This window comes from Orycteropus afer, unplaced genomic scaffold (genome assembly GCF_000298275.1).
Source record: "Orycteropus afer afer isolate SDZICR_OR568_19922 unplaced genomic scaffold, OryAfe1.0 scaffold00071, whole genome shotgun sequence".
Classification (NCBI taxonomy): Eukaryota; Metazoa; Chordata; class Mammalia; order Tubulidentata; family Orycteropodidae; genus Orycteropus; species Orycteropus afer.
Genome location: NW_006921658.1, coordinates 10,869,598 through 10,887,988, shown reverse-complemented (window position 1 = coordinate 10,887,988; position 18,391 = coordinate 10,869,598). Strand labels below are relative to the sequence as shown.

The 18,391-nt window shown below is 44.6% G+C and overlaps 1 protein-coding gene across 1 annotated transcript in view; it reads right to left on the bottom strand.

The window, feature by feature from the left end:
- The window catches only part of LEF1 (lymphoid enhancer binding factor 1), a 167,272-nt gene extending 154,743 nt beyond the window's left edge, over nt 1-12,529 (bottom strand). The window contains exons 1-3 of the mRNA XM_042780933.1: nt 12,317-12,529; nt 9,895-9,961; nt 8,334-8,467 (exon numbers count right to left, since the gene is read on the bottom strand). Coding sequence (XP_042636867.1) covers nt 8,334-8,467; nt 9,895-9,961; nt 12,317-12,529 — 414 coding nt within the window. The remainder of the gene's footprint in view (nt 1-8,333; nt 8,468-9,894; nt 9,962-12,316) is intronic.
- Nucleotides 12,530-18,391: the final 5,862 nt, after the last annotated feature.

The window sequence follows — 18,391 nt, the reverse complement described above, 5'->3', positions numbered from 1 at the left end:
TTGGCTAGGCCCAGTTTTGAGTGGCTGGGCAGCTGGATACAGTTATTCTCCATGATGAGACTGGTAATCAACTCCATGGTGGAATCTACTGAAGCAGCCTAGGGATGTGGTCTGCTTCTAGTATATAACAAGCAACTTTGGGAATGGTCTCTAGCTTTTGGCACACTTGAATTCTGTATGTAGCCAAGTCATTGTTCAGCAGCCTGCCAGGCCCTCCGGATCTTAGGACTCTTAATGGACTTGAACTAGTGCCCTGCCATGTGGTTTGGTAATATCGGGACTGTTTCATTTTACTTGTCAATCTTGGATTTGTCAGCCTCAGCAGCTAGCACCTGCCTGAGTGAAGAAAGCCTCCAGCTTCAGTGGGCCAGGAGCAAAATGCAGAGCTGAAGCCCAAGGCCAAGGGGCTTTCAGTCAGCCCCTAGAGGTTGGCACTTTGAACTCGGACTTCTACCCTCCAAAACTGTAACAGCATAAACTCCTGTTTGCTAAAGTCACCCATTTGTGGTATTTTCTGTTACAGCAGCACGAAGTAACCAAAACAATATACATATGCCAATGATTAGGAGCTCTGGTAGCATACTGCCTAAGGCATTTGACTGCTAACTAGATGGCTGACAGTTCAAACCCACCAGCCACTCCTCGGAAGGAAGATGGGGTAATCTACTTCCGTAGTGATACTGCCTCGGAAACCCAAGGAAGGGTCGCTATGAGTTGGGTCCGACTCGACACGTAACAACAACAACATGCCAATGATTATTAGGGGTTACCAGTGTTGAAGGGAGGGAGAGAGGGAAAGCTTTTGTTTGCCGGGCACTGAGTTTATGCTAATGCTGGTGGAATATTTTGGGAAAGGATAGCAATAATGGTGGCACAACATGAAAAATGTCATCAATTTCCCTGAGCTATAAATGTGGAAGTTGTTATGTTGGTGAATGTCTTGCTGTGTATGTTTTTACCACAATAAAAATAAAGGAAAGAAAAGTACTTTGCAAGGGGAGGAAGCAGTTGGCAAAAAAAAAAAGTAGAAGGCATGCATTATTTGCATAAAATACAGTACTTTTTTTATATTATAGAGCCTTACTTCCACCCATCCATTTCCATGTTGAGTAATAATAGGCATCTTTTTAGAAAACGAATATATCAACAAAATACCAAGTTGAAAGTCAAAACTTAATTCTGCAAAACTGTAAGTTCCATATAAGATTAATTTTGGTTATTTTTGCCTGTGATTGCATAGCTAGACATGTGGTCAATAATCAAAAGTTTTTTTTAAGAGTCAACTTGCTCTTGCTTATTTGCAAAAATAAAACACATTTCTCTGTAGTGTAACATCTCATCTCTGCCATACTTCTTCTACAGATGGAGGGAAGCGCACAAGCAACTCAAACTATTGCTTGCTCTGTAACACCCTTACAGTTTTTCCCATACAGATTGAAGGCATATGAGTATCATCCATCAGTGAACTTTTTAAGTAGTCTACATAGAGCAAATGGATAACATCAGCAGATTCAAAGGTTTAGCTAGAGTAGATATTGTGTATAATGTACTATATTACAGAGACTTTATAATTCTCTAAACAGCCTCTGATCATACTCAGCAAATAGTATGAATCCTGCCATGTTACCAGATTACCAAAAGGGTGGTGCAGTGGTTAAAAGCTCTGCTGCTAACCAAAAGGTCAAGGATATGAACCCACCAGCCACTCTGCAGGAGAAAGATGTGGCAGTCAGCTTCTGTAAAGATTATGACCTTGGAAACCCTATGGGGCAGTTCTACTCTGTGCTACAAGGTCATTAGGAGTAGGAAATGACTTGGTGGCAATGAGTTTTTGGTGGTTTTACTTTTCGTTACCAGATTACCTAACCGTCAGAGTTAGTGCTTTCTACTCCCTGTCCAGTTCTCTGCTCAACTCTCCAACCTTCCTCTTGGTACATTTCAGCCTTTACCTCCCACTCTTTCTTCTCAGTTTACAGGTCATTTTCAAAATGGTTTGAGCCTCCAAATCTTAGAGATTATTGGATTGTTCATGCCTAGGTCAATTTAAAAATGTATCTGAATTACGATCATATTCTTGCCTTACAACTATGCAAGTGCAATATTGTTGTTGTTGTTGTTAAGTGCCGTCGAGTCGTTTCCGACTCGTAGCGACCCCATGCACAGCAGAACGAAACACTGCCCAATCCCGTGCCAGCCCCACAATCCCTGCTACACTTGAGCCCATCGTCGCAGCCAATGTGTCAATCCATCTCGTTGAAGGCCTCCCCCTCTCTCGTCGACCCTCCACCCTACCACACATGACGTTCTTCTCCAGGGAATGGTCCCTTCTTACAACATGACCAAAATAGGTGAGACGAAGTCTGGCCATTCTTGCTTCCAAGGAGCACTCTGGCTGCACTTCCTCCAGGACAGATCTGTTAGTTCTTTTAGCAGTCCATGGTACTTTCATCATTCTTCGCCAGCACCACAACTCAAAAGCATCAGCTCTTCTTCGGTCTTCCTTATTCATTGTCCAGCTCTCATATGCATACGAGGCGATTGGAAAGATCATGGCTTGTGTCAGGCGCACCTTAGTCCTCAAGGAGATATCCTTGCTCCTCAGCACTTGATACAGTTCCTTCACAGTTGACTTTCCCAATGCTACACATCGTCTAATGTCCTGACTGCTGCTTCCATTGGCATCGATTGTAGAACCAAGCAACGTGAATTCTTTGACAACCTCAATCTTCTCTCCATTTATTGTGATGCTGCTCATTGGTCCAGTTGTGAGGATTTTTGTTTTCTTTATATTGAGATGTAATCCATACTGCAGACTGTATTCTTCAACCTTCATCAGTACGTGCCTTAAGTCACCCTAGGGTGCAATATTAGCTCCTAAAAAACTCAAAAAACCAAAACCACTGCCATTGAGTTGGTTTCAATTCACAGCAACCTCCACTGGGTTTGAGAGATGGTAAATCTTCACTTAAGTAGATTGCCCCATCGTCCTTCCACAGAGTGGCTGGTGGGTTTGAACCACCAGCTTTCTGGTTAGCAGTCAAATGCCTTAGAACCGTGCCACCAGAGCCCCTTAAAAGGTCATATGTAGTATGTGGCTCCTTGAATAAGCTAACAGTTTGGCCATAAGGTATCTGAAGGGGAATGGCAATGAGTGAAGGGGAATGGAACTAGTGATACTTTATCAACTTTGTAGCAGTACAATTAAGAATGAATTAAGCAGAAGAGTTTGGGGGGTTATAAGGAATGTTCCCACACATTCTCCTGATACCTACATTCAAATTTGACATAGAAAACTTTCTAAAACTTAATTAATCCTGCACTTGATGTACAAGGAGAAACTAAATATGCTTAGCTCAAAAAGCTTCCAAGTTAGAGTATCAAAAATAGTTTATTAGTAAATCAGATTAAGCAACTCCTTGCAGTAAAATCCACTAACACTTCACCTTAAAAATCTTGCTTAAATAGGGACCATAGTCCCAGGGGACATCAAGCTCAATTGGCATAACATACTACACACTGTTCTACCTCCTACTTTGGCGAGTAGCAACTGGGATCTTAAAACCTTGCAAGCAGCCATCTAGATGCAACAATGGGTCTCTCCTCATTCAGAGCAAAGAAGAATGAAGAAAATCAAAGATTCATAGAAACTATTAGTCCAAGCAACTGGTACACCACGTGATCCTTAGCCTATACGACTATGAGACCATAAGAACTAGATGGTGCCTGGCTACCACTGTCAACCACTCAGAGGAGGATCTATGTAGGACATCCTGGATAGAGTAGGAGAACAATGTGGAACAAAACTCAAAATCATTTAGGGAAAAAAAAAAGGGACCAGGTTTTCTGGTCTGATAGAGCCTGATGGAACAACTAAGACTATGGCCCCTAGCTGGCCTTCAGGTCTGGAACTGAACACACCTGTGGCTTCCAGCCAAACAAAAGACAGACACAAGAGATGAATATTTACACTTAGGTAGATATACTTTCTGGAGAGAACAATCATGGGAGAATAGAAGGGCTGTGTATGCACAGGGACATAGCTCAGGGGGCAGGAATGCATGGAGGGAAGGACACAGAAAAGAGCTAACTATGGAGAAGAAGTGGGAGGGGAGTTGTTGCATTGTGGTAAATTGTAGTCAATGTCATGAGACAAAGTGTATGTGAACTACCTATGGCAAGTGAATTTGCTCTGTAAACTTTCACCCAAATCACAATTAAAAAAGAAACAACATCTTGCTTAAAATATAAAAGTCTCCTTTTACCCTTGAATCAAGTATTATTTTTGTAATTAATTTCAAATCTATGCAATAATGTGATATACACATTTTGGAAGCTTACTGATTAAACAAACCTACCTTAGTTCCTTAATGTTAGACGTGACCAATGACAAAATCAAATTTGTTAAGCAAATATAAATATGGGAAGGGGAGAGTTTTCAGTCAAAGTTACAAGTAAGTATAACTCTGTCCATTAGAAATCAAATGTTGATTCCATTAAAGTAAAAATCATGTAATAATAGAACTGAGTTGCTCAAAATAATGAAAAAATAACCCCTGAACACTTTCATAGTAATGTTTATTTAAAAAAAAAAAAAAAAAGCTGAAATGGGAACACACACATCTTCCTTTCCCACCTAAAAGATCCTTTCTAAGAAAGATCATAAAGAAAAACAATGAAGTTAGCAGCACTATACTGACCAGGTGTTACTGCGGTTTGGTTATGACTTTGAGCTGCAACGTTAGCTGGAGCTTCCTGCAGTAGGTCTACTGCTCCACCCCACCCACCCCTAGCATCAGAAGAGATGCTTCTCTTCTGAGGTGTTAAACATTTGGGTTGCATGAGGGACAAATGGAAGTTTGACACCTAAGAGGAATAACCACAGTGCTTTAACTTAATGGCAACTTTCACTATGTTAAAACCAGCCATGCTCACTCTCTACCATGTGCCAAGACTGAACCCAGGATGTAAAGAAGTATTCTTTCCTTTAATACGGTACCACCAGCCTACAGGGCTTTTCATAAATAAGGTTCAGAGCAAGTAAGGCTTGGGAGTATGCTTTTAATAAACTCTCTAGAGTCCCTGCTCTGAAATATTTAACAGGCTTCTGAATCTTCTTCCCACTTTGTAAAAGAAGATCAACTCAAGCCAAGGTTTACTCTGCTTTAACAACTCACACTGACATCAATGTGTTATAGGCCCTTTCTTCTTAGATCCAGTTTAGCTGAACTTAGAATTCTCACTTAACACTCTTTGAGAGACCCATTCATAACAGTTCTGGTATAGGCACACACACTTCTAAGAATTCCAGTTCTGGAAGGATGTAATCTGACAATTAAAACGCCCCTTCAGAAAGAAAAAAGCTGGATCAATAATAAAGGTGGACCTCATGAGTAGCTAATACCATATTCCAGTCACAGGTAAAAGTTGTGCAAGCATATATATGTCAGTGTTTGTCTTAAAAAAAAAAAGAGAGAGAACAATCACAGAAATGCTCATATAAGCTTTTAGCAGAAACATTTCTGTGCTCCAATTGGCCAGAGTTGGTATTCTCTGGATTACCTACCAAAAAAAATCACCCTAGTTACCTACAAATGACAGACTGACTGTTTTCCAACCCTAATGCCTTTGGGCAACAGAAGCCATAAACAGCAGTTGTTTTGTAATGCAAATTCAAGTAACAGGCACACCTCAAGGATGCTCCCATCCTAAGCCCAGACGCAAATGGTCAACCTGCTCCTGACACCCCACAACAAAACCTATCACTGTAAATGTCAGTGACACAAACACCCAGTCCTGCTAAAGACAAGAGTTAAAGAGCAGGAAGAGAGAAATGTGGTTAAGGGTGAGGAAGAGAGGCTGCCTTCCGGTTACAGTGTTTTTGATCTCAGACACATTAAAAACAGCTGTTACTTATTAACAACCAAAGATTGCAACTCACTTGGGTTGGACCCTAAATTTTTTTTTTTTTACACTGCCTTGTGGTTAAAACTGAAAAGCTTCTGGAATTGTGCAAACTACAGAATATTACAAGAAAACAGTGCCTAAAATAATTATGTTCTAAAATGTAACAGAATAAAGCAAAGGAGCAGATAACAGGTTAAAGTAACTATTTCTTGACCACAACCCCTTTCTTCAGCCCTACACCCACCAACATTTATCCTGGCCACAAATCTTTCCCAAACAATGAATGAATGCTCGATTCACTGACCTCAAAATTTTAATACATACACCAACAATAAATATCTTCTATTTTATCAAAATTTCTAAATGATTTGTATTCTTGGGTGGAATAATAGGCTGGAGAGACATAAGGCAGAACGCTGGCTTAAAGAGAAGCTTAATATTCAATACTTTTTAGGGGTAATTTATAAATATAAGTATTATTATACTGGCTTTTAAAAATATACATATTGTTTTGAAGGGAGATGTGGCTGATCTCTGTAAGGAAGAAATCCCACAAGTATTTATTAAGCATTAACTGTGTGCATTGCCAAAAACCATAGGACTGTTTGAGTAGCTGTTTTCTACTGCTAACTAAATCAGAGACTATAATTTCATTTGTCAGAATGATTGTTTGTTCTTCTAAAAAGCCTTTAAACAGTAGCCAGCTCATTTACAAAGTCCAAAGCTAAATATAATTTGCTTACTTCCAACTAGTCCATGATTATTCTCACACTGAAACTGAGTATCTTCAGCTAATCCTAATCTAAAACATGTCCTTTTCTCCAAAGCACCAAAAACAAAAGGCAAAACAGAATAACAAGAAAACCTACCCAATTATAAAAGAAATACTTACGTATTTGCCTATTGAGTTTGCAAATACAGAGGTATCCACAAGTTTTAAAACTGAGAATCATCTATTTGGGGTGGTCTCTAAATATTAAGATATATTTGGATTTATTAATTCATTCACCTCATGCAGGAGACCCATATGTACCACACAATTGTCTCTATCATTCAATATTTGAGAAGTCTTTTAAAATAAAATGTGAAATGCCTATCTCTTGTAAGAACTATCATGGGGTCCCTCAAATCAATGGTAGCTGCTATATGAAAATTGCAAAAACCTTATTTTCTACCTGAAAGATCAAATACCTTTTTGAAATTTGTAGAAAAGTAATCAAAATAAGATTTAAATCACAATGCCCACATGAAGTGGTTATATTTCATATACCTATCATTTCAACAATTGAGGGCTATGGATAATCAAATCAAGATAACCACAAGTACTCTTGTTGGTTGGTACTTTTGATTACAAATCCCCTTGTGCAGAGCATCTTCTTGGTCCCAGATTTTATTCATTAAGGTATCAATGATAGTATTTCCCTCAGATGTTGTGACTGATATTTTCAGTTGATAGAAACACTAAGAGAACAAGGCAAGAGTAAGGCAAAAATCATCTGTTCCATTTCAGGATCTTGGATTTGAGCCCCAAGAGGGCAAGTATGAGTGAAATCCTAATGCCCACCACCTATTCACATGTGATTTTGAACTGAGGGTGGGTGGCAGAGGAAAAGTAAGGCTAGAGAGTAGGTAAATATATTGATGGATCAGAAAAAATCCATCACCACTACAAGAGAGGCAATTCTCAAGCCCTTGGGAGTATAACTCAAGCATCAGCATATTTCACAGTCACCTACTATACAAATTTCCCTTTAGATGTTTTCTTATTATATAAATGAAGTTATTTACACATCTCAATAAAAAAGAAATAGCAAGTAGCATACCTGAAACTCAATGAGTTACATTTTTAGAACTTTTTTTCAAAGTTAATTGAACCACTGGACAAAATATTTTCATTAGAGATTATCTTCAAGTGATATACTCTCAACAATTTAAAGTAGAAATATCACTCACCCCACAACCAATGTTAAAGAAATATTTAGCTAATACAAAACACAAAACATTGTTTTAAAACCCTAAGTAAAATCTAAAGTAGTTTAACTATTTGTCTAAATCTGATTCTAGATGGCTGGTGGAAGCTATTCCACATTTAGTTAAATCAATTTTTTTTCGCTCTCTCTCATCAGCATAAAAAGCACAATACTGATAAAATCATGGATTTGTTGACTTAACTTCATTTTATTTCATGGTAACTCATAATCTATTATTTATTAATCCTAACCAATAAGCCAAAAGCTAAAACTCCAAGTGCAAGACATCAAAGGTAGTACTATTTTAAGGCAGCCATCCATCATAAGAGCTCTTATTAAGCAATGATTGGTCATATAAAATGAAAGCATTTCCAATGTCTTTGAAAAAATAAACATTCAGCCCAAATACAAATTAATTTGCATTTCTGAAATAATCCACAACATCAGCATGTTACTCACTGTTCTTGGGATAGGCGGAGAAAGAGATCCATTTGACATATACGGGTCATTGTTCATATTTGGCATCATTATGTACCCAGAATAACCAGAGTAGGAGGGTCCCTTGTTGTAGAGGCCTCCATCTGGATGCTTTCCTGAGAGAGTCCAAAAACAATCAATGACATGGTAACTTCCCTTTCTGTATCACTGTATTTTTTTCATCTAACGTTCTAAGAAAATGAGATCATACATAAAAGATTTATTTACAAAATACTGTAACTGAATTATCATGATCCATTTTAGATTGGCAGTATTTATGCTCTTAAATGGCTTAGCAGTGAACCAGATGCTTTAAAAACATGTGGTTCAATTTACTTCCGCTACTGACTGGTTTTCACAAAAGTGTTATTCACCTAACTTAATTTGTTCTAATACTAACAAACTGGACCAAGAAATACAGACATATGAAAGTACACAAACTTAAAGCTAATATATTAGGCCTTCTATCTATACTGACACATTAAAAAAACATATTTATACTTCACCTTATAAACCAAAACTATTAAAGGCAAACTAAAAAATTCTACTTTGGGCTTTTAGTTTCTGAATGAGAATTATTTTACTAAAAGGGAGAGAGATGTACCCAGTATTTGGGCAACTACCCACATTTATGAAGGATTAACTCCAGGAGGCTTAATTTTATGTGTCACACTTACATCATTCTGTCAAAGTAATTTGTATTCTGTATGTAGATTTCTTCTTTTTAATCTGTGTAACTATTTGTAGCTGAAAAGGAAACCTGCTATTATACTTCTCTTCCCTTATTCTCCTGGCCAACATATTGTATATATGAGCATGTTATCCTGGTGAGGCTAATTTTAAATAATTAAAGGAGAACAGAAATGCAGACTAGTTGACAAGGAAATCCTACAGAATATTTGACTCTTCTAAAGACACAGGAAATTCTCCTTAAATCTAAAAGAGATAAAATCTTTAAAGTTTTGAGCAAAAATTAGAAATGGGAAGACAGTCTGATTATCTTGTTTAATATGCCTAATACCATAAAAATAAAACAGTATTTTTACAAGTTAGGTTCTGCTTTACTAAGTCTTGCGTAGTCTGTGCATTCACTGCCAACTTCTCACAGTAACAAGAAATGCCAATTAAGCACACAAAAACTCATTCAAAAACATTCTTGTTTTAAATTGGTGTAGACTGTCATCCTTCGTAATGATACAAAAAAAAAAAAAAAAAAAAACACTAAAGAGCTAAGCTATTTCAAACCTAAGGTAAAATGAGAAAAAGAGAGAATTCAAAGAATTTCTTCCCCAAAAGAATCTGGAAACCAACTGAAATCCAAAGGCTTTTAACTCACTCAAAGATATTCTTTAAATTAAATATACATTAGAGATAAGAAATAAGTTTCCTGGGTTTTCCTTCCAATTTTGTTAAATCAGTAGACTTATCACATGTGGTCTATTTCTTGAACTCAAATAAAAACAGCAGAATGTATCTATATATACAAATCATTTCTGTTAAATGATAAAGTTCACAGAAATAGAATCCATCATCAATGTCTTACCTTCATCAGCGTGTTCTCTGGCCTTGTCATGGTAGGACTCCTGAGAAGTTTGAGCTTGTCTGGCCACCTAACAGCATGAATCCCCATCCCCAAAAGAAAGAAAATCACCTTAGAGTTGCTGACAAAAATACCATTGTTTGTCCACTGGTAACTCAAAGGAAGAGGTTTATGTACAACCCAACCTACCTGTTTTATTAATCTAGTCAGTCAAACTAGGGTTGAAAGGGGGCAATCTTTTTCCTTTTTTATTCAACTTATTTTGGAGTGACTATTACCTTTCCAGGATTAGAAAGCGTAATAATAATAACAAAACACTAGCAATATAGTAAATGTAGGAATGATCCATATACTGTTGTGTCTACTGTTTGCTAAAATACATCAAGGCTACTTGGAGGCCTAATATGATAGAAGGCTGAGTTAATGGGGTTGATTGTTCTGAAGCCTCTTCAGCCACTGTTTGCTTCAGTCAAAGCTGATTAAAAGTGGGGTGAAATATCATTTTGCAACTGAAAATGACATTTTAGACATTGACAAGCCAACCACTCACAGAGGGGTCCTAAGGCCATTGCCCTCATCCACCAGGAGCTCCACTAGGCTCCCTATGGCTGGCTGTGTACATACTTACAAGAGAAAAGTAGAACTGTTTTGTGGTTAAAGGGAGGAAAATTAGAGAGTCAGGTTACAGACATCTAAAATGTAGCCGGGTTACTATGAGTTCTGGTAACCACCATCCACCCAGACTCAACCACGTGCAAATCAGTGCTATTACCCCATCACCATCTTCCTTCAACCATAGGCCTGTACTATGCCCACTTGCCACTGTGGTAAAGATGAACAAAGCCCTAATACCTTAGTTCTGGACTGCAAACGCAGTGGCCTTTTCCCTAGACCAGAGAAGTGTGGAAAAATTTGAAGAGGGTGACAAAATTTATTCACAGACTAAGAAATTTCAAGCAAAACGGGTGTGTGTGTGGGGAGGCTGCTCTGTAAATATGAGAATTTGGCAAAAGGCTTCTGAGTGTTTTGGATGTTATGTGATCCCTCTTATATGTGTCCTCCTAGAAATTTCCTCCCCAAATACATACATAATCACAAACTTTTTAAGTGGGGTTGACTGCACCCTAGTCACCCTGAACTCTTAATTGGCACGATGGGTTAAAAGATTCAGGGGATAAAGAAGCTGGGTCCCCAACCCTCCAAAATACATACTCACCCCTGCCATTTGGATAGAGAAGGTAACTCTGAGGTGTTCTTAAACGGGTTGTTTAAAACCCCAGATTTCTCCACCCCCAAAACCACATGCTTTCTTTTTTGGGGGCAGAAGGATGCCATTTAAGGAAAAGGGGTATACCCTCCAAGTTTCTTTGGAGGGAAAAAGCGTTGGTGAAATCATTTGGGTGTCAAGACTCTTCTACCGGATTTCCTCCAAAGCTTTCCCAGTTGGTGAACAAGAGTGGCCAGTGGAGTGTCGGGTATCAGGGTCCATCCGCCCCCACTCTCAGCAGCAGCTCTCCGCAAGGCCTGAAATAGCCCTACCGCATGCAGACCGGCTCCCGGCTTTCTTTCCTTGGCACCCACGTGTCTCTATTTACTCTACTCGGGTTACCAGCGCTAACGCCCCCACCGGGCATGAGATCTGATAAAGCGCCTGCCACCCTCCCAAGCTTGGTGCCTCAGCTTCCGCTGCATCTCCACTTAGACTCGCCTTTTTTCTGCATAGATTTCAGGCCTGATCCGCGCCAAACTAAACCCAAACATAAGCGTCTTTTTTATGTGACGGTCATTAAGAGTTGGAGGAGGTACGGCGAAGGCCCTCCACCTCCCTCAGCGGGCCTGGGCGCTGGGGCTCTGGAGCAGCAGGGACCGGCCCAGCACCGCCCCCGCGCGCCCCTCAGCCCGCCGCTTGGCGGCAGTTGGAAAGGCCCCGCCTGCCCCGGCCCACGCCCGCCCCCCTTCCTCTAGCTCCGCGGGTCTCCCCCTAAGCTTTTTGGTGGTTTAACGCACTTCTGCAGAGACATCTACCGAAAGAGACAGCGGGTGCACTTTGTTTTCCGTCCTAGAAAAGAACTTTTCCGAAGTGTTGTTCAGACATCCTCGCTCTAATTCATCGCAGTCCCGTAAACCCACTAAAAACTCCAGAAGTGAAACACTGTAACTTAAGGGCAGCTTTTCCAGCGATACCAATGCTTACCCACCGAACCCCTAAATTGGTGTAAGTTTCTTTGCATGCTGCTCCCGCCCCCGACTCGCACACAAAAGGGGAATGTGGACCAGGGGCCACCCCCCGCCCCCCAAACAAACAAACGTGGAGGCTACTGCGGACCGGTCAGCTCCCGGTGCCCGCGCCTTCGCCTCCTTTCTTCCTCTTATCTTCCCTGGGACCCAGCCGCGCTTCTCCGGCTTGGGGCAGCGGCCCGCTCACCTCGTGTCCGTTGCTGGCGGGGATGATTTCAGATTCATTGACCAAAGAGGACTTGATGTCGGCTAAGTCGCCTTCCTCTTCGGGGTGACTGATCTCGGCGAAAATCTTCTCCTTCTGGGGGTCGCCCTCGTCTTTGAAGGGGATCATCTCGTCCGTGGCGCAGAGTTCCGGGTCCCCCCCGCCGCCACCGCTTCCCCCGGAGAGCTGGGGCATCCCGACGGTTGAGTAATCTCTGCTCCGCTGGAGGAGCACCCGCGGCGGCAGCGAAAAAGAGAGGGGTCAACGAAAAAGGAGGAGGGAGGCAAAGGAGAGTTGAAAGGGTGCGAGAGGGAGGAGAGCGGGAGGAAACCCCGCGGGCGAGTGCGGGGCAGCCAGCCGCCAGCCGGAGCAGCTGCGGCGGCGCTAGAGCCCTAGCGGCCGCCGGCGCCTTCCCGCTCTGCAGAGACCGACGCCGGAGCCCGCCCCCGAGGCCCAAGGGCACTGGGCTGAGAAGGCGGGCGCGGCCGGCGCCTTTGGGGGCGTCTGCGCGGCGCGCGCTAGGGTAGGTTGCCCGGGCCTGGGCTGCCACCCCACGCCTCCCGCGTCGCCGGGGTCTGCTCGCGGAGCACGCAGGTTCTGCCCAGGGGTTGACTCGCCAAAGTCCTGGGAAGGTCCGACAGCGCGTTGCGGCGCAAACCTCTCTGCGGTATCTTCCAGAGATGCCGATTTGGGAGTTTGCTTTCCGTGAAAAGAGAGATGATTTGGACAAAAAGCCTCCCTTTGCCCCAGCAGAGAAGGCGCAAGGAGAATCAGAAGATAACGCAATGTCTACTTCCTGGAGAATTTAGGAAAAAAAAAAAAGAGCAACCCAGGTTGGAGGTGTCCTTTTTAGAGCCTCTGATTTCCTGCCCTTTCGCTACGGTTTTCTTTCTCTAGGCGCATTTAATCTGCGGGAGGAGAAGGTGGGGGCGGAGCAGCAGGGGAAGAGAAAGAGAAGTTGGCCAAGAATAAAGTTTGTGCCGGCGAGCACTGGGACAAGGCTGTGGAGGGCTTCTCAGGGAGTCACAGCAGGGGCCTCGTTTCCAAATGCTTCTGGCCAGAGTGCGAGCCGACGAACGCACAGGCCGACCCCTCTTTGTTCCCAGCTCGAGTTTCTCAGCCTGGCTCGCAGGCTCTCCCTGTTGCCGCTCTTCACGCCTCCGCGAGGCCCGCTCTATCAAAGCAAATAGCTGCGCCCCTCGGGTTAGCTTGGTCGAGGGGCTGGGGAGGCCAAGAGCCGGGCGGTGTGCGGGGTTCCGGGCGCGTCCCGGCTCCTGGGCAATGGAGCGCGCCGCCCGGGTTCCTCCTCCGCGCCCTGCCCGGCAGGTGAGCTGCTGCGCCTCCCCACCGCTTCTCCTCCCGCGCCTCGCCGGCGCTGAAAAGCTACCCACTTGCGTCGCTTCTCCACCCCCTCCCCTCCTCCGCCTCCAGCTCTTCTTGGCTGCCTGCTCAGAGTGGGGCGGGGGGGGCGGGGAGGTGCGAGAAGGAGCTGGTGATTGAGGGCTTTTTTTTTCTTTTCCCAGAGCCTGTAGGATGAATCCTAGTTTTGGAGGGAGAGAGAGAGAGAGAGAGAGAGAGAGTGTATGTGTGTTTGTCTTAAGGGATGGACCAGGCAACTTGGCGAAGAAAAGAAGGCTTGGTCGCTGCTTGTAACCCACCGAGAAACTAGTTTTGTCTGCGTGAAATGGACAAACTCTAGCCGAGTGGTTCAAGGCTCAACTTCATCACCTGAGTATCTCTTCCCTTGTCCCCCCTCCTCCTCTTCCTCTGCCAGTTTCTCCCCCATCTCCTTTCCGCCTTCCTCTCTCCCTCCCACTCTCTGGCAGGGGAGGGAAGATGAAAGAAAAGCCGCCGCCGCTGTGATCGACACCACATTGATAGATGCTCTGACAGGGGAGATGAGGGGGAAACCCGGCCAGAGAGAAGGAAAATGGGAAAATATAACAGACATTGCCCAACTAATAAGGGAGAGCGGAAGCAAGAAGGACAAGAAAAAGAGTTGTGGTTTATGATACATTTGGAGACAAGGGAGAAGATGCCAGTGAAAATAAAATCTTCAGGCTTACCGAGAAAAATAAGATGAGGAAGAAGGAACTGAAGACTAGTTCTTAATTATCGCTTTTAACACATTATCTCTTTCACGATGTCCTCGCCACGGAATGTACCGAGTTACTCTACATAGCTCCTGAGTTTTCGAAGATACACGCATGTCTCTGTGCGTGTGTGTGTGTGTGTGTGTGTGTGTGTGTGTGTGAACCTCACAGGGAATGAAAAGACAACCCAAGCAGAGGGCAGGGAAGGCAAAAAGACCCAGGAGAGCGAGTCTAGGGAGTTCAGGGCCGTCTCTGGCACCTTGGACTGCGCACTCAAAGAGACACTTGAAGATTCAAATTCGAATCCAACCTCAAAAATTTTTCAGCCTCCACCGTCTCTTTGATGCATTTTGTAAAAGGACAGGGCTTTTAAGGAGATGCTTTGTGAAAGTAACAGTATAAGCAGACCTGAAGTTTGAAAACACATTACATTTTGTCCCTTGGCTCTCAACCCCCCTCAGTCAAAAATCCAGGGAAAATTATTATACCCAATACAGTAGCCATCTGTAAAACCTCAGAACAGTAAACAAGGGGCAGGAAGAAATGTGTCTCCATCTCCCTTGAATTGAAAATAAGGAACACTACAGAATCCAACTTCAGCTCAGTTACATAGAAATGGCCATGCAAAGACCTTTCTTCTTTTCCTAAGGGAAAGTACTCTAAATGCGCACTTAAAACTTCACCTACTGGTAACTACTTTGTGGAGGGGGATTTTACTATGGAAGAAATTTTTAAAACTATCTTTTAAAGAGTTCAGTTGGTCCCACAGAGCATGTGAATTCTATCTGGGGGATTAGGGTAAATTCAGGGACTGATGATGGGAATCATGAAGAATAAAACATTAAATATCTTTTAAATAGCTGACAACACTATGCCTTACAGAAGTAAAACAGAATATCCAGCAACAATGTGTGTAAGACAATACTAAAAAGGTTGGAAAGAAACCCAATTTGTGTTCTTTTGGGTGGTGCCCGTATGCAACTTCCTTTAAAGTTATGCCTGAGTGTGAGTATAAAGCCCCGGAGATGCGAACCCGTAGCTATGCTACATGAGACATGTATATCCACTGTTCTAAAAGAAAGATAAAATCAAAAGTCCTCCCACAACTGCGCCAATCCACCGATAGGAAAAGAACTGGAAAATAAAATTTCACCAAAGCAGCCTCCATAGACGTTTCTTTTCACCAAACTGTTCAGGATGGGGGGGGGGCGGGGCAATGCGAGAGAACATAGAATGGCCAGCGGGTATATTCTGGAAGCCATGGAAAGATTAAATGACGACTCCTACATCCACTCTGTTTCAGTGTTGCAACTAATTCGAATCCCATTTTCTCCTTCATGTTAATTGTCTGGTCTCCCAGAGTCATTTGGAGCTCAGCTCCAGGTGTCCTGGAGATTAGGAGCTAAAGAAGATGGGGATTTTTAGAACAATAAGTAATGGGAATTGTTTACTAGAAGGGCCGGGATTGGTGGGTGAGTTTGCCGTTTTGCTGTAACCTCCTCTTTTGGAAACATTGTTTCTAACGAAATCATCCAACGCCCTGTTCATTTGCGTGACTGTTTGTCCTCCCCGCGGCGTGTGTGATGTTGGCTGATTGTTTTAGCATTGTTGCAAATCTTCTAATGGGCTGCACTTAAAAAGTCTTTGATACTGTAGATCCAGAATTATTAAAGCTTTCTCTGCGAGGGAGTTGACAATTCCACGTGAAATCTTTCTTCTGGGGCAAATAGCAGGGGGTCGCAGAAGGGACGAGGTATCCCCAGGAAGACGTTTCCCCTCTCTCTACAGGTTTGGTGTAGTCCTTGCAAAGGGCATTTCTGTCACCAGGCGACCTCTTAATTCATGTGTATATGGGGGGTGGGGGCTATTAATCATATGCAGCCGCCTTCTCAGGTACCTGGAGTAGAATCTCAAGGTTCGGGATGTGGGTGCGGCGCGAGATAAACACCACCATCTACCGCCCCCTCAATGTAGAGTCAGGTTGTTCATGTGAACTCGACAGAATGACTGGAGGTTGGCTGTTCGCAGGTTCACTCCTCCAGGATGTGGGTTTCAGGGGGCGTTTTGATGTGATTTAATTCCGACCGTGAAACAATTGCTAGGGGCTGGCTGGATTGCTGTTAGTTTTTCCCCTCCTGGTGGCTTTGGTTGGTTTGTGTGGGTTTAGTTTGGGAGCGAACAGCGACTTGTTTTATATCAACACTTCCTTCTGCACTGGGCACCGTCGCGGGCGCTGCGTGTAGGGGAAGGGGGTGATTGGAGATCGGGGAGCGGACAGCGGCCTCGCGGTCCACAGAATAACCGGCACCCAGCCCCCCCCAGGGGTCAGGGAAACAAGGATGATGACCCTCACCCACACCAAAAGACCCCCTCCCCCAGGAGATTTTGCTGCCAAGTCAGTTGAGTTTGCTACAGACAGTCCAGTGAGTCCTTAATTACGGGACGAGAGAAAACTGCAATGTCCTTCAGAGTCTTTTCCGCCCCCTCCGTCCTAACGTCCAGCCTAGGCTCTGGGTCGTCCCCTTTGTGTGGCTGGAATCTCTCCCGGACACAACTTTGGTGTGATCCCAAAGGAAGAAGGTGGCGGGATGCAAGAGGATACTCTGAGAGAAGCGAGGGAGAAAGACTAAAAAGAACGAATAATGTGATCCCAGAGGCTGGAACTCCGGCACCTCCTATTCCCGAACACCACAATCACGGGAAACTGAAGCTGTGGGCATCTTCAGACTAACGGACTTCGCTAGAAGGGAGAAAAGAGGGGCGAGGGAAATAGCGGTTTGTGTCCCAGGGGCTCTTCTGCCTCTTGCTTCCTCCAAAGACCAACTCTAAACCCTCACCCGCCGGGGGAACAGAGAACTCTTGGGACTGTGAAAATGTCGTTCCCAAATCCGGCTGCTTGCGACCGCCGGGCTTCCGCAAGGCTGGCGCCCGTTGGCGTCTGCAGCTCGGTGCAGCCTCGCGCGGGTGGCGCAAAAGGGGTCCGCCTGCGGAGGACACCGCAGCCGCCCGCCACTCGCACGGTTCCCTCGGCTTCCTTCGCGCTCTGCCGGGTGTGAGGAGCCTGGCATCTGCGCCTCGCTGGGGCGGGGCTCGAGGCGCGACCGTCGAGGGGGCCTGGTTCTCTCACCACCGTGAGGGCGGGCCACATTCCACTCCACCCTGCGGGCTCTGCCGGCAGACCCTAAACTACTTGGAGGCCAGAGCTTATGTATGGCCCGAGACTGTCTGCTGGGAGAGGAGTCACGCGGGGGTGGTCACAGGCTTAGGAACCAGGGAACTCGAGGTTTGCAAAGCGCGCAGAGGACTTGATCAGAAAAAGTCCGGGACAAGCTCCCACAAGGCTAAGCTTCGCGACGGGAACACCACTAGACCCCAGCGGGAACCCGAACCCCTGGGACAGCGCCCTCCACGGTAATAAACAGCGTATAGGGACGGGCGTTACGTCTCTAAGGGCGCTTTCCAGAATGGAATTGGAATGGGGGTGGGAGCTGAAACAAATTTGCGGGCCACAACATGCCTGGTCTAGTGGACCCGACGTGAAATTCTCGTCTCCTTTCTGAAAACTTTCGCAGGCATTGTAAGTTGGCGTGGGGACTGGCCTCTGGAAGCTATCAGCTAGAACGAAGGAGGCGGCACGTCCCAACTTTTCCCTCCCCGCATGCACGGTCCTCCATCGTACCCCACCCAGCCCACCTCACGGGTCGGGAACGCGCACCCGGCAGGCGGTGTGAACAGGCCGCTCGCGCGCGAGTCGCGCCTTATATCGGCGGAGGGCGGCGCCTGCGCAGGGCCGGGCGCGGCGGCGCGGCCTTTGAAGTCTCAGCGGCTGCCGCTTTCATCCTTTCTTTTTTCCCTAGCTGGCCCCTTTGTGTGACTAAATTTGGCGAGGATATGGAGCTGAGCCAGTCTTTCCACGTGTGCTCCCAGCTCCCAGCTGAGAAGGCCAAGGGTTCTCTTCCGGGTA